The following is a 13,863-nucleotide window of genomic DNA, read 5'->3' on the forward strand; positions in this document are numbered from 1 at the left end:
GGGTGAGGGGCAGAGCAGCACAGAACCACCACAGGATCCTGCCTGTCCACACTGAAGGCTGAAAGCTCAGCTCCAGATTCCAGTTTTGGAATTAATTCAAGTGACAAAAAGAAAACCAAACCCAAAATCTTCAAGGAGTACTGCAGTGCCTTTCTGTGAGAAAAGAGCCAGCCAGTCCTGATACATCTGCCCAGCTGAGCTGAATATTCACTGACTGGAGCCATCAACATGTACAGCCTAAAATCCACTGGGGTTAAAGATAGTTTTTCTTTTTCTCTTCTCTTCTCTTCTCTTCTCTTCTCTTCTCTTCTCTTCTCTTCTCTTCTCTTCTCTTCTCTTCTCTTCTCTTCTCTTCTCTTCTCTTCTCTTCTCTTCTCTTCTCTTCTCTTCTCTTCTCTTCTCTTCTCTTCTCTTCTCTTTCCTCTGCCATTGCCTTGCACTTTGCCAAGGCTCTAACCATGCTGTAAATTCACACACTGGGGTGTGTGTGGCCATGGGAATGCTCAATGGGCTGCTATCATATTACAAACACAAAATCAGAAAATTTAATCAAACAAATTTTGATTACTGTAGTTTAATTAGTTATAACTAGTAATAATTAGTAAATGTGCTAATTAGATTTCTGAGGGATTAAATCCCAATCTTTGCTAGACGGCTGTCATCACCATAATGCTTTTGTGCTTTGGAATTTAATGAATTTCGTGTATTCTCATAATCTCTTGTTGTGCAAATACTATACACCATGATACACGACAGTGTTAGATGGAACACAGATTACCCAAGGTATTCAGATGCCCGATTTCTACTGATTTACATCAGAGCTTCAGTCCCTAGCAGAAGCTTCAGAGGTCTCTTGCAGAGCTGATGGAAGCACTAGCTATGAAAATATCACCTGGCCACTAAAGCCCCAAAGTGCTGTGGCAGGGAAAAGAGAAAAAAGAATTTATGCTGCCATTTTGGAGTTTTGGTTTTCCTTCACGTGTTTTTTAAATCCCCATCCAGATATTAGTGAGGAAGGATCTATGTGTTCCTCAAGCTCTAGAAGTATCTAGGAAAGAGATGTCAGTCAAGGACAGAGAGGAAGGATGGTGACTCTGCAGGCCTACAGCTTTCTACAGCTTATCTTCAGTCAGAGTCTGTTTACAGCAGTTTTTCCAGTTTGAAAATTCTTAAGTGTCTCTCTTTGACACTACAGAGCAGTGTGCTGGCAGACATATTTTAAAGTGAATGAAAGGTTTCAATTGGTATTTATAAAAATAAGAAAGTCTCTGAAGCAACTGTGGGTATTTCCACCTTGATGTCTAATCCAAGAGCAGGAGTGCCGGTGTTGCATAATGACAAAAATAAACACGACCAGAGACCTACTGTTACTTAAATGTGGACAAGTTGGACCAGCTGTGTAACAGTCATTTCTTTTACAGTAATAAATGTTGACAGCAAAAATAAAAAATGCATTACTGAGGCATCATCAAATGAGCCCTGTCATTACATGGAAACTCCGCCCTGTATAAGCTTGTCAAAAAGTGTTACTGTAATCCTTTGAGAAGCCTCCTCCTCAGGCAATGAAGAAAAAATGTTGAGGATCAGCCCAGAACAGGTGTGTTGTGCTGTAATGCCAGGATTTAATCACAGATCTCTTCACATTAATCTCACAAAGGAACTAACTCGGATCTATTCGGGCCCATCACGCCACACTGAGATGATTATTTAACTATCCAACTACAGCAAGCAAGCTCACAGGGTGTTTAAAAATGGACATTCCAGGGCGTAGAATATTTTACAACTATTGTTTTCCTAAGTCCAGCACCAGGCATTGACACTAAAGAGGAACTGATACCCAAGAGGAACTGATACTACACACTCTTTTCAAAGTCAGTGTCCGAAAAATCTCAGTGCACACCTTGATTAACAGTGGCAGAGCCTGGTTATCCCTGCTCTGAGACATCCTCTCTTACCAACAGGAGAAACTCCTTAATGACATTTATTCCCTCTGCAAAACCCCACTGCCTGGACAGTAGTTGGGGTGTCAACTCCTTTAGAAGTGTCCAGGGGAGTAAACATGGTTACAAAAAGAAAATACATCCACCAGATGCAGGAAATCATTAGTGCAGCTGCAGAATAATTCTGCATACACAGCTTGAGGTTGGACTTCAGTCCCCAGACCTGACTGCACTGGGAAAGGTGGGGCTCTATCCTGGCCAAGAGGCTTCACTGGTGATGGCCACTGAACCTACGACTGAATTATCCATTGGCCTAATCAGAAGAGCCCTGGGAGCCCATCAGTGTTCTGCTAATCCAATTTTGCAGTTTGTGGCTTGTTCCTACAGCTATTTTAGGAGCAAAATTATAAAAAAAGACAGTGTAGGGACTGTGTATGTACAATGGCACATCAACAGCATGGTCCAAAAGAGGCAGAGGTTTCCAAAATGTCATCTGGCCAGCACAGCAACAGCTCATGACTGACCCAGAACCCTGGAGAGGCAGGGACAAGAGTGGGACAGCAGGCTGATCTCCCTTGAAGGAAACTTGGGAGAGAAAACAGCTGCAGAAGTTACACACCAGGACAGGCATGTTGGGTTACTATGAGTACACATGTGCATCCCAATGTTTTTAAAGTATTTCTTTGGAGATTATGTAAGAGTACAACACAAAATCTAAAAATTAAATCAGACTGCTAGTTAAGTGATGGCATTTTAGCACTTGACACTTATGAGGCTAAACTGGTAAATTTTACCAATACCTGGATACAAAAGCACAGGATCTAGCTTAGCACACTATTATTGCCAGCAGCTGATGAGGTGGCTCACTCAGGTGAGGTAAGTTGGTAAAGCTGTTCTGAGCATCCCACCTACACCCCCAGCAGATGCTCAGTGACAGGGAGCTCCTGTAGCCACAGCCAACATCAGCTGAACACCTGGACCAGCAGCTGGAGTGGGACCAGTCCTCCTGCACCCAAATAACCATCAGAGGGCACTGCAAAACACCCTGTGCCAAACAGGATTGTGCAATGGCTGTGCTGGAAGCTTTCATGCGCTTGAGAATTTCAGCTGCATAAACTCACTCATTACTGACTTCATGCTGTCCTTTACAAATGTTTCCAGTTCTGGTTCTCTCTCACACACACACTTCTGTTTACAGCAATGCTACACTGATGACTCTTCTTTTTAAAGCACAAAAGAATTTTCTGCTTATCTTCTTGTGGTTTTATGATGACTTATTGTTGCTATTAAGAAAACAGTAACAGAAACCGGACTCTATATCCTGTTTGCTATTGTAATATTTGGGAAAAAATTGCACCAACTGCAGTATGATCTTAATAAAGAAAAGGTGTTGATGTTTGAACACTTGATGTTGTCAAGAACAAGGCTTACAAGAAAGCTACATGTTATGTAGCTAACCACAAAAAGGCAATATTTTGTTTTCAGGCTGAAGCCCTCTGTTGAGTACAAACTGCTTGTCAAATACTCCCTCTCTGGAATAGTAATTTCATAAAGCAAGGTTATTTTTTGTTTTGAAAACTTCCTGCTTGAAAGGCAAAGTGTCTGAGATCACCTTTTCAGTGTGCTTGTAACGAGTGGAGCCAAGGTGTAAGTAAATATCCTATTTGTGTATAGAACCCATAGTGTCTGGAAAGCTGCCCCCAAAGTTTATGAAATTTTCCATCAGTTTTCTGAATGTCAAAGTGTGTTAGAAAAAGCTCCTGTTGGGAAGAAATGTCACCAGTGCCTTCAGTGACAGAAAAACAAAAGACTATAGGAGACTTGGACAAAGGTAGATATTGGAGAAATGTATAAAAATCAATTTTAAATTCTCCCTAGATAGGTAGGGCATGTGGGGAAAGAAGCCAGGAGACAACAATCCCATGTGGGGACTGAACTGTCACTGCCACTGCTCCTGGCCACCCAGGGAAGGACAAAGAGCAGCCCAGGACAGGAGCCAGTTCCTGGTTCTGGGTCTGGGCTGGTGTCCTGTTCCAATCCTATCACTCTACTTTCTTCTCCTATCCCGTGTTTGCTCTTATCTCTCTGACTTTATATGCTTTTGTTTCCTTCAGTTTTCTTCCTTTTTATCAGCTTCTATAGTTTTTAATTCTGAACCTCTCTTGGAGCTTATCTGTGATGTAAATTTCACCCTCTTACTAAAGCATTAAAAAACCATCCATACTCAAGACACTCCTGTTAAAATGCAATAAAAATTCTGTTATATTGTGCCTTGGATTTTTGTTGTAATCCTCATATTTAAATTTGTGTTCAGTATTAACAAAATTAAAGTCAATTTCTTTACCAATGAATTACAGGTAGCATAAATAAAGAAGAAAAAGTGAATGACAGATATTGTGCAGATAATGTGCCTTCATATTACAGTCAGTAAATCTTGTACTAATGAGATACAAGATTTAAATGTGAAGAATGTGTTTCATGAATTATTGTCAATCAATGTCTATACAACAGGATAAGAATAATCTTGAATGGCAACATACCTATTATTACAAATTCCTAAGAACTTCATTACCTAAAAATGTCACTCTTAATTTACAGAGTAACAGATAAAGATCTTTCAGCTGTATAACTCACTTTGTCTGCTTCTGTGTAATTGAAACACTGGTTTTGAGAAGTCTTGTAATCATTTATTCTGCATATTATATTATTCTGCATCACTCTGAGTGGTGGTTCAGTAATGGTATACTGGTTAAAGTTGGTTTCAGCTCCCTTTTAAATAGACATATCCCACTTAAGATATATTAATCTATTTTTGTTTTCTACCTATGACTTGGAGCTGGTCAGTGGCAAAAAATCTGATAATTTTCCTTTTATGAGCATATTAAGCTCCATAATATCACTGTAATGTAACCAGTCACTGGTGACTATGTTCAGAAAAAGGAAAGAAACTGAAAATGACAAGACCAAAAAGGAGGAGTTGTTCTGAGAAACCCAAATACACAAAGGAGATTTTACCTTTTTAATTTCTGACAATAGAAGAGACATTAAAACACATCACACCCAACTCCACTGGCTAAAGAAACATCTGGTAATTTACATCCCCAGTGATTAGTGGAGGCAGGAGGTATCTGCAGCAACTTTCAGTCTCACCTCATCCTTTATGTCTTCCTGCTGCTGGGCACTGAAGATCTCCATTGCAGCCATCAGCCTCATCATTAGTTCATCCACTGTTGTGTTACCTAGCAACAAAGGAAGATAGCTGAACTTCATTTCATTAAAGTTATTAAACAAAAAAGAAGTCATTTTAGAATTAATCCATAAGAAATAGCCAGACTAGGAAAAAAAAAAAATAAAGACAAGAGTAGAAAATGCAAATATCTCAGTAGAATGCTTTCAGCTCACCTTTTTACTGAAAACTCAAAATTATTTTTACAAAGGTTGATCACAGGTTAGAATTTCAGATGGTGCAAATCTGAACAATTGCTTTTATGCTTGCATAAATTAACTCTCTTTTGTCTTTTAGTCACTGATGTTAAAGGAAAGCAGTAGATCTGGAATTCCTTTATGTGAAATTGATTTTACAGTTTTAGAATTCCCAGGGAGACCAAAGCAACTGCTTAGGCAGGCAACACAAGGTAGGATATTGGCAGCAGCATCCAAGTGGATTGGTTTGAAACAGTGGAAAACCCACAAAACAATAATTGAATAGATGTGACAAAATAGATCCATGTTTTATTTGGATATAACTAGTAATAAAATTTCAAATACTACATTTTCTTCAGTCTATTTGCTTGCAAAGCTACCAAAGTGGAAAATTCTGTCATCCATGTGTGTATCATGAAATAGAACACATACATAGGAAAACAGATACCTCCCCATGTTTTCCTTTCAGGGTGCCTCCAGTCTTCATTAAGACTGAAAGATTACTTTAATTTCCTACCAAGATGCATTCTTTGGTTTCTCTTCCTAAACTGAAGACTAGACTACCCATTAAAGCCACTTGTCAGAGTAGTTAAAAGATCTTAAACCATGAGAAATGGTCACAAACTATGAAGTCTTAACATCTGCCAGCCCAAGCAGCTGTTGGACCCCAGCAGAACAAGCACCACTAAAGAAAACAAGACTGTCCCCATAGTTTCCAACCCCAGGAAAAAAGTAAAAATCAAAAGCAAACTAAGACAGTCTGCATTTCAATAAACACCAATGGGGTCTTAGGTTTCTATATAGTTGTATCTCTTCTGTCAACATGCCTTCTCACCCAGCCCTGAAAGGCCCCCATTGTTCCCATTTCTAACATTTGCTACCTTAGCAGAAAATGTTATCCCACATGCTACAACATGCAGGACTTCAGAGGCGACCATTCATTGAGGCAGTATTGTTAAAAGATACCAGTGTCCCCATTCCTGGGAAAATAACAAGCAGAGATTGTGTGATTTTTGTTAAAGGATGAATTTAAGTAAGGCTACAATAGGTGATAGTTTTAGTTTAGTGCAAAAGATTGCAGAAAACCTCACAAATCATTAAAATTTAACTCATGCCATTAAATAATCTGGATTAAGCTGCATTGTATGATGACTTTGAATTGCTGCTAAAGGAGTTAAGGAATTTAAGTCAGTAGCACCAGTGACTTCAGTGGGATGGCAAAGGTTCTGAACTGTACTGCAGAGTCAGAAAACCAAGCTATTTATAAGACTATTTCCATGAAATAGCCTATGAAACCTATGAAATATGTTTTATAAATTACAGACATTCATACCATGAATTAGTGTTGTGCTGTACCTTGCACTGAGGAGACAAAATCCATGCAAAAAGTAACCATTTTGTCCACTGCAGATTCCTCAAGAAAATTATTAATCCCAGATGCAAAAAGAAACACTAATGCTTGTCTGCAAAAGGCAGCATTTCCTGAGGCTGAATTTCCTCAGGAAAATGAGATTACAATAAAGATTGCCAGATATAAGCAATAAAAAAATGAGGACACAGTGTCATGAAGGCAAACTTGTGGAGAAAGCAGAAGAAATGAGAGGCAGACATTCTTTGATGTGCTCTAATTTGAAGAGTTACTGAGAACAGCAGTCAGAGGGCAACACTCCACATCTAAGCCACCTTGCTGGCAGTGAAATCAGAGGAATGGTTACACCAGAAAGAAGTGCCCATGTAAGAAAGCACAGCCAAGATCTTCTGGAAATCAGGAATGTATCTGGATATTACTTTGGAAAACTAAGTGTAGCTCCTTATTCAGGAAATTAGGTTTCCACTTAGAAAAAATAAAAGAAGAATGTAAACTATAATTCTACTCTAGTCATGTCAACTCCAATCTCTAACACCATGCTAATTAATACATTTATGAGTAGTAGATAATTATACTCTGGCAACTTAAAGAGTGTTTTGTGTAATAAATTAATATTCTGGACATCTTAAAAGAGAAACAGTTAGCAAAGACCTCTTACAACAGTTTCAATACTCACATGAGGAACACCTGTAATCTAAAGAACTGTACCTTGTATTACATTCAACACTTCATTAGATGATCGTTTTCCCATAATAATAAGGAAAAGTGGAAACTGGTCTGTCTTCTGAGTTCGAATGGTTTGGGCTACAACACTCCCAAAATGTCTAGTGCACATTGTCAGAAACCTGGTGGGGGAAGAAATAAATTGTTAGCATTGTAGAGGATTTTTTAAAGTTAAGTTAAAAAAAATAATTATGCTAAATTCAGAAGTTTAACTGCATGTTAACTACTGTTTAACACATTCTGCATTCAGTTCTAGAGCTCTTTATCTCTTTTTATAACTAAATTATTATATTTATAAACATGATAGGGTCCAGGTTGTCTAAATTAAAACAATTAACAGCTGCTTGAGACAGTGATTTATTTAATGGAGAATTCCATTTCCTGTTACACTATGTGAAGACTATAATTCAAAACTACTCCCCAAAACAATAATGCTGAATCAATTGTTTAAAACTTCCAAAAAGAAACTAAGTAGAGTGACAATCCAATAAACATGGTGAAGTATAAAAATAGTAAATTTCATACAAAAGCATGATTTAATAATGAAAGATCAAGAAACTGGTTTTATCAGTCACAGAATTAAAACATGGTACTTCAGAATTGTATTTTCTTTTATACCAGTGCCCTGCCAGTGACACACTTAGCAGTGTGGTCTAAAAAACAATAATTCTAAGCTTTTGACCAAAAAAAGCTCTTAGATATTAGCATACAGAAGTCTAACATTAGTATTCTTAACACGATCTTGAATAAATGAAAAAACTGATAAAGCTTTTCTCTTCCATTAAAGGACTGTTTGAAATTAGCATTTCTTTCAAGAGAAAAGGGTAGCTTATGATATGTTTTCAGATCTGATGGTAAAAAGTAAATGTCATAATAATAATGAATTATGAAAGACCAAATGCAAATATAGAATGCTTTAATAAGATCCAATTTAATAAAGTCTGTAAAAATAATGGACTTTTAATAACACGGGTCACAAAAGGCAAAACAGTGGAAATTCTGAGGACTAGCCACTGGTACAGGCTTATTAATTCTTAATTATGTTCATGAAAGGCAACTTAAATCGTGTGTTTTCTTATGCCTTATGATAATATTTTAGGTAACAACTACTCTGAAATGTATGCTCTAACTGAAGAGCAAAGTCCCGTTGTCACATGCATTAGAAGCCAAATCTATTTGAAAAGACAAACTGCATTAAAATGTCAAGTGCTCCAAGTAATTTCTTCTCAAAGAAACTGAAAAGATTCAAAATTGTGACTTTTTAATCAATATATATATATTGTATCCAATAAAATGGCTAAAAATTCATAAGTCTGACAAGTACAGCAGCATTGGGCTTATTTGATGCACCTGAAGTACTAAAAAAATCTCAGAGAGAATTTGGATGGAAGGCAATGGGTGGGGGTGGCAAGCAAGCATTTCAAAGCCATAAGTGTTACTCCCTGATTCTCTGGATTTTTCAACTCAGAACAATCAGCCACATAGAAGACATCAAAAAGCTGAACAAACTCTGCTCTATCAGAAACAGCGACACAGACACGTAACATCTGGTAAGGATAAAACAGCATCTGTAAAGTCTGGACAGGTCAACTCTTCTGATAAATAATGGCTTTTGATGTTTTCCTTTCAAGGTGGAAACAGGTAAGCGAAATGTTGGCCTCACAGAAGTCAGTGGTGATCCTCCACAGCAAAATGAAAATGACTTATGTGAGTTCCAGGTTTCACCCCTGGAAGCAATAAAGGCAGAGGACAATTGAAGTGAATTCCTAGACCTGTGTATCAAAACTGTTTAACAGTCTTCAACACAGCACAGAAGAAAAGCACTCAAGTTTCATGGAAAACCAAAATATTTAACTGGAAGTGAAGAAGTGCTGTAGAGAATAATGCTTAGAAGGAACAAAACTAAAGAGACTCCTACAGTCCTAGTTGTACTAGTCAAAGGTGTTGATTTGTTAATTTTTTTAAAGTCTATTTTGTATTAAGTCAACCAATAACTCAGTCCAAAAATATGCTTTTGTAGGTATAGGTTGTGCATTCAAAGAATTCTGAATGAAGAATTATTTTTTTCCCGTTTTCTGCCCCTGTGGAGTCCATCAAAGAGACAGATGTCCCTCCAGGGAAAAGGGCTGCATCTTGCACACTGTAGTGTGCTCCTGGAATGTGCAAAGGCACACTTGGTGCTACATTTTGAATACTTTTTGCATGATACAAAAAAAAAAAAAAAAAAAAAAAAAAAAAAAAAAAAAAAAAAATTGCAAGCTCTCATTGCTTTTCTTACCCTCTTCCCAGCACCTTAGTGTTATTTAACAATTGTCTTAGCAAATGTCTAGTGCACCTAAGGTCAAATTCTCTTCCATAAAGAGAGAAATCAGCTCTCAAATGTATGGAAAAATGCATTCAAAATAAATACTAAAAAATTCATAGTATTTTAGATCTTCATAGTATTCACAGTATTCTAGATTTTCTTTACTTTCTGTAACAACAGAAATAACAAAGATCTGGTTATTTGTCATAGTCTTACTCATATAAATTCCTGAAGTTACTTTTTATTTTTATGCACTGAAGGGAAAACTTTGGACAAGTTTCCTCCTACAATGAGGCCCTTTGGCACATGGTGCCCGCTATACTTCTTGGAAAGGACTTTCCAGCAGAACAGAAAGGCTGCACTGGAGATGGTTTTGCTGTATGTTCTTAGCCTAAGGTCCTCCTCAAAAATCAGCAGCAGCAGAAAATATGACAATCTCTTCTAAAAGACCTATTTCCTTCCAGAACACAAAGTAGATGACTTTGGGCAAAAAAAGTGTGATTTATTCATGACTAGATAATTCCCAAAGCTAACCTTAAACAGCTTTTAACATTTCAGAAATAGGTTTGGAAAAAAAGTAACTTCTTTGCTGAGCATGAGGAAAACAATTATGAATATTAAATATGCAAGGTTTCTGATTATTTTTAATAATAATTATATAATGTGCAAAGTCAACATAAGACTCATTAAAATGTTAATGTAAAAATAACATTTTTGTATTAGGTATTTACATTTTTAAAAGAGTAAAAGCTGAGGTCCTGAATTGGCATATTAAAATAATCTTGCTCTCCACAATTCACAGTTACTGCCTTACCCACATTGGTAGGGCTGTACCTCAAACACAAGGAGCAGCAGACACAAGGCATGTTTTAAAGATGTATACAGCAGCCTAAATCAAATTATGTGGGTATCACCTTCAGGATCCACATGCTAAACACCAGATTCAGATGTTAAAAAGCAGGATTTTATCTGCTTTATGCAAAAGTAAAGCCTACATGAGAGGGTCATCCATCTCCTCCTAAAACATGGAAGATCTAACTCCCACCCTGAAAGTTTCAACCAGATTAGACAAATACTTCACAAACCCATTCAGAGTAAACCACAGAACTCTAGAAACACTTTAGTCCATCCTTGGACACCAGGCAAAGTCACTGGTGAAAGTATAAATGAAATATACCTCGACCCCTTGCTAGAGCACTGCACAAAGAATGGAACACACAAGATGCACTTTCACCATCACCCATTATGTACTGCATGGCTTCCTAAGGAAAATCCAAGGCTTGCCACAGGTAGATTTAATACACAGATTTAATAGCCTAGATAGGAACAGACAGATGTTGGTAAAGTGGGAGAAGCTACAAGCACATCAGAATTCAGATTAATTTTCACAAGTCAAAGAATCACCCTGAGAAGTAAAACACAATTCTGTAAGGTCAATGAGAGTCTCCAAACTGGAGGAAAGATTGCACAAATACAGCAGAAGAAACAAACAATAAGAGAATACAACCAAATCCTTCCTCAAACCAGCCCAACAAATCTGTCTTGACCACCTGTTCCTCTGCCTTCACCTCTTTTGCACAGGACACAAAAAAGTTTTATTTTTTCACCTTTTCTGTTCAAGCTTAATCAACTAGGTTGTAGTTTGAGTACAGTGGGATAGAACATTCTTTGAGATTTTGTTTTAGAGTGGAAACTTAAAACATATGCTTACAAATCTACCAGTTTAATTAATTCCTTGGGTTTAATAACTTATTTTTCTCATATGACCTTAAAACATTGCTAAAGGACTGAAAGTCTTGATAACATCAGAGAGGCTGCTTTCTATTTATAGTTGGCTGTTATAGACATCCATATCTTCCTAATCACGACCAGAACAAAATGCATTCTCTGCTGATTTTCAGTTTTCCAAATTTGGACATTTTTAGATTACTAACATGAAATTACCTTGAAGCACATAAATATTTAAGCAGGGATAGTTTACCTTTTCTGGTGGGTGTATAATAAACAGTTTAACCATCATCTATATACAGGCTGTTTTGTTCTCCATCTAAAGAGACAATCACCTTTTATCCTTTCCCTTTTTTTTCTTCGTTTCAGTGCTATTAGGAAACTATTCACAAGTGCAACCCTGAACAATTCCATGCAGTAATTATGACTAAATGACAAAGAGATGCGGACAATTACCGAGTCCATTTTGAAACCCTACACTAATAAAGTCATTAGATGCTGCCCTTGCCATGAGCCTTCTAAAAGCTTCTGAAGTTACAAGAACACACGGCATTGTTCAGTGGGACAATTGCTGCTGGCAGAATGCAAACCGTGAGTTAAACCATGCTGCAAATTGATCTTGACATTCTGTTAAGACCGCCACTAAAATCAAAAGCAAAGGAGAAAAGGAGAAAATGAGCGGGTGGGATGTAATCATGGAACAGAAGGGTTCCCTCCTCACCTTCTTTCCTCTTCCTCCTCAAAACAAACCATACAAAAAATTACAAACTTGCCTGGTGTTTGAGAACCTTTATTTTTAAAACATTAATTAGACTTCTGACCTGTTTTTATTGACTGGCACTGTATTGCTATTAAAGTAAATTAAATAAAAAAATTGCAGAATACAATAGAAAAGGTTTTCACACCGCTCTGTGAAACCTGTTAAGGATTTAGTGCCTGAAGAACACGTCCAACAGTTTCGCAAGCAACATATACAGAATCTGTGGTCACTCCTGAAGAGGCAGTGAGAAATTAACTCACCTCCTCCCACTCTCACAGACCCCACACCTGCAATATATTTGCTGAAGGATCAAATGGGATTGGGGAGCTGGAGTAATATGGTCAACTGGTCTTCATCCAGGCATGCATCATTCAGTAGGTTAGAATTAAGGGTCAGCAACTGTGAATATGGCTAATCACTTGATGACGGAAATTGCAGGTGAAGACAACCTGCTGCTGAGAAGCACTTTGGTGAATTAACTCTTTCCTAAGCTTTAGCAAAGTGAAAAACTATCATTTGAACATTAAAACTAACAAATACCTGTCATCAGAGCAAAATTGGCGACACCTTGAAATACAGTGCCCAAGGGCAATGATATCAAAAGCTAAAAAGCTGCTACAGATTTTTGAGTTGTTCTCTTATGGTTTTGGCTTTGCTTAACAAACACCATGTGTACTGGAAAGCTCTTAATATTATGCATTATCAGTGTTTGCAAATGCTGTGTGTAGAAATATAAGGTGTGTGTGCATGTGTGTATATATATATCACTATATATATAGTGATACATGTATACGCACACATGCGCACACACCTTATATTCCTTGTATCCAGGAAAGATGTTTCCTGTTTATATGGGTAGCTTTGAGGCCTTTCTCCTCCTTTGACAGTCACAGGAATATTTCAAAGAGTTGCTCCTTAAACTGAAGTCTAAACTGTAGGAGATAAAGATTTCATGTATGCTCCTTAACAGTAAAAGCACCACATTATTTTCCTTAATGAAGGCTACTTATTTTATTTCCCCTTTAGTATAATGTTATTATGATTAATGAAAAAATTGATAATCACTGAACTTACTCAAACTGCTCCCTTCACTGCAAACCTGATATCAGAGGCAATTAAAGCCCATGGAAGCAAAAAAAAAAAAACTTCCTCTCAACTTTATTAACTAGACTTCTACTTCAATTTGACAAAGTAACAGTCCTGCATGGCTGCAGAAAGAAATATTTAGCATCTGACTCCCACAGCTGTAATGCTTATGCTCTTGCATTGATGCTGGCAGGTACCCAGTGCTCTCACAGATTTTACTCCTACAGCATTTTACTCCTACCAACAGACTCTCTTCAATCTATTGGAATGGAGATTGGAGATTGAGAGATTCCAGAAGAAATGGGCTATTGTACAGTAATGCCGGTTTGAAGCACATTCTTGCGTCAGTGTCAGCTGACAAACATTAAAAGTTAGGGAAAATGACACAAATTTGGAGCTGGTTTTGTTCTACAGTGTTCAGGATGGACCCTCATTTTATTAATGAGAAAATTTGAAACTATTAGGACTAATTTTGAAATAGAATTACATCTGTGGATCAAAACATTCAGAAGATTTTTTGGCTTGTAAA

The 13,863-nt window shown here is 37.4% G+C and overlaps 1 protein-coding gene across 1 annotated transcript in view; it reads right to left on the minus strand.

Moving 5' to 3' along the window:
- Window positions 1–13,863, minus strand: part of FAF1 (Fas associated factor 1) — a 145,520-nt gene that overhangs the window by 22,896 nt on the left and 108,761 nt on the right. Inside the window, exons 14-15 of the mRNA XM_058030494.1 lie at window positions 7,441–7,577; window positions 5,091–5,179 (exon numbers count right to left, since the gene is read on the minus strand). Of these exons, the coding sequence (XP_057886477.1) occupies window positions 5,091–5,179; window positions 7,441–7,577 (226 nt within the window). The remainder of the gene's footprint in view (window positions 1–5,090; window positions 5,180–7,440; window positions 7,578–13,863) is intronic.

The sequence above is a fragment of the Melospiza georgiana genome, chromosome 9 (assembly GCF_028018845.1).
Source record: "Melospiza georgiana isolate bMelGeo1 chromosome 9, bMelGeo1.pri, whole genome shotgun sequence".
NCBI classification, from domain to species: domain Eukaryota; kingdom Metazoa; phylum Chordata; class Aves; order Passeriformes; family Passerellidae; genus Melospiza; species Melospiza georgiana.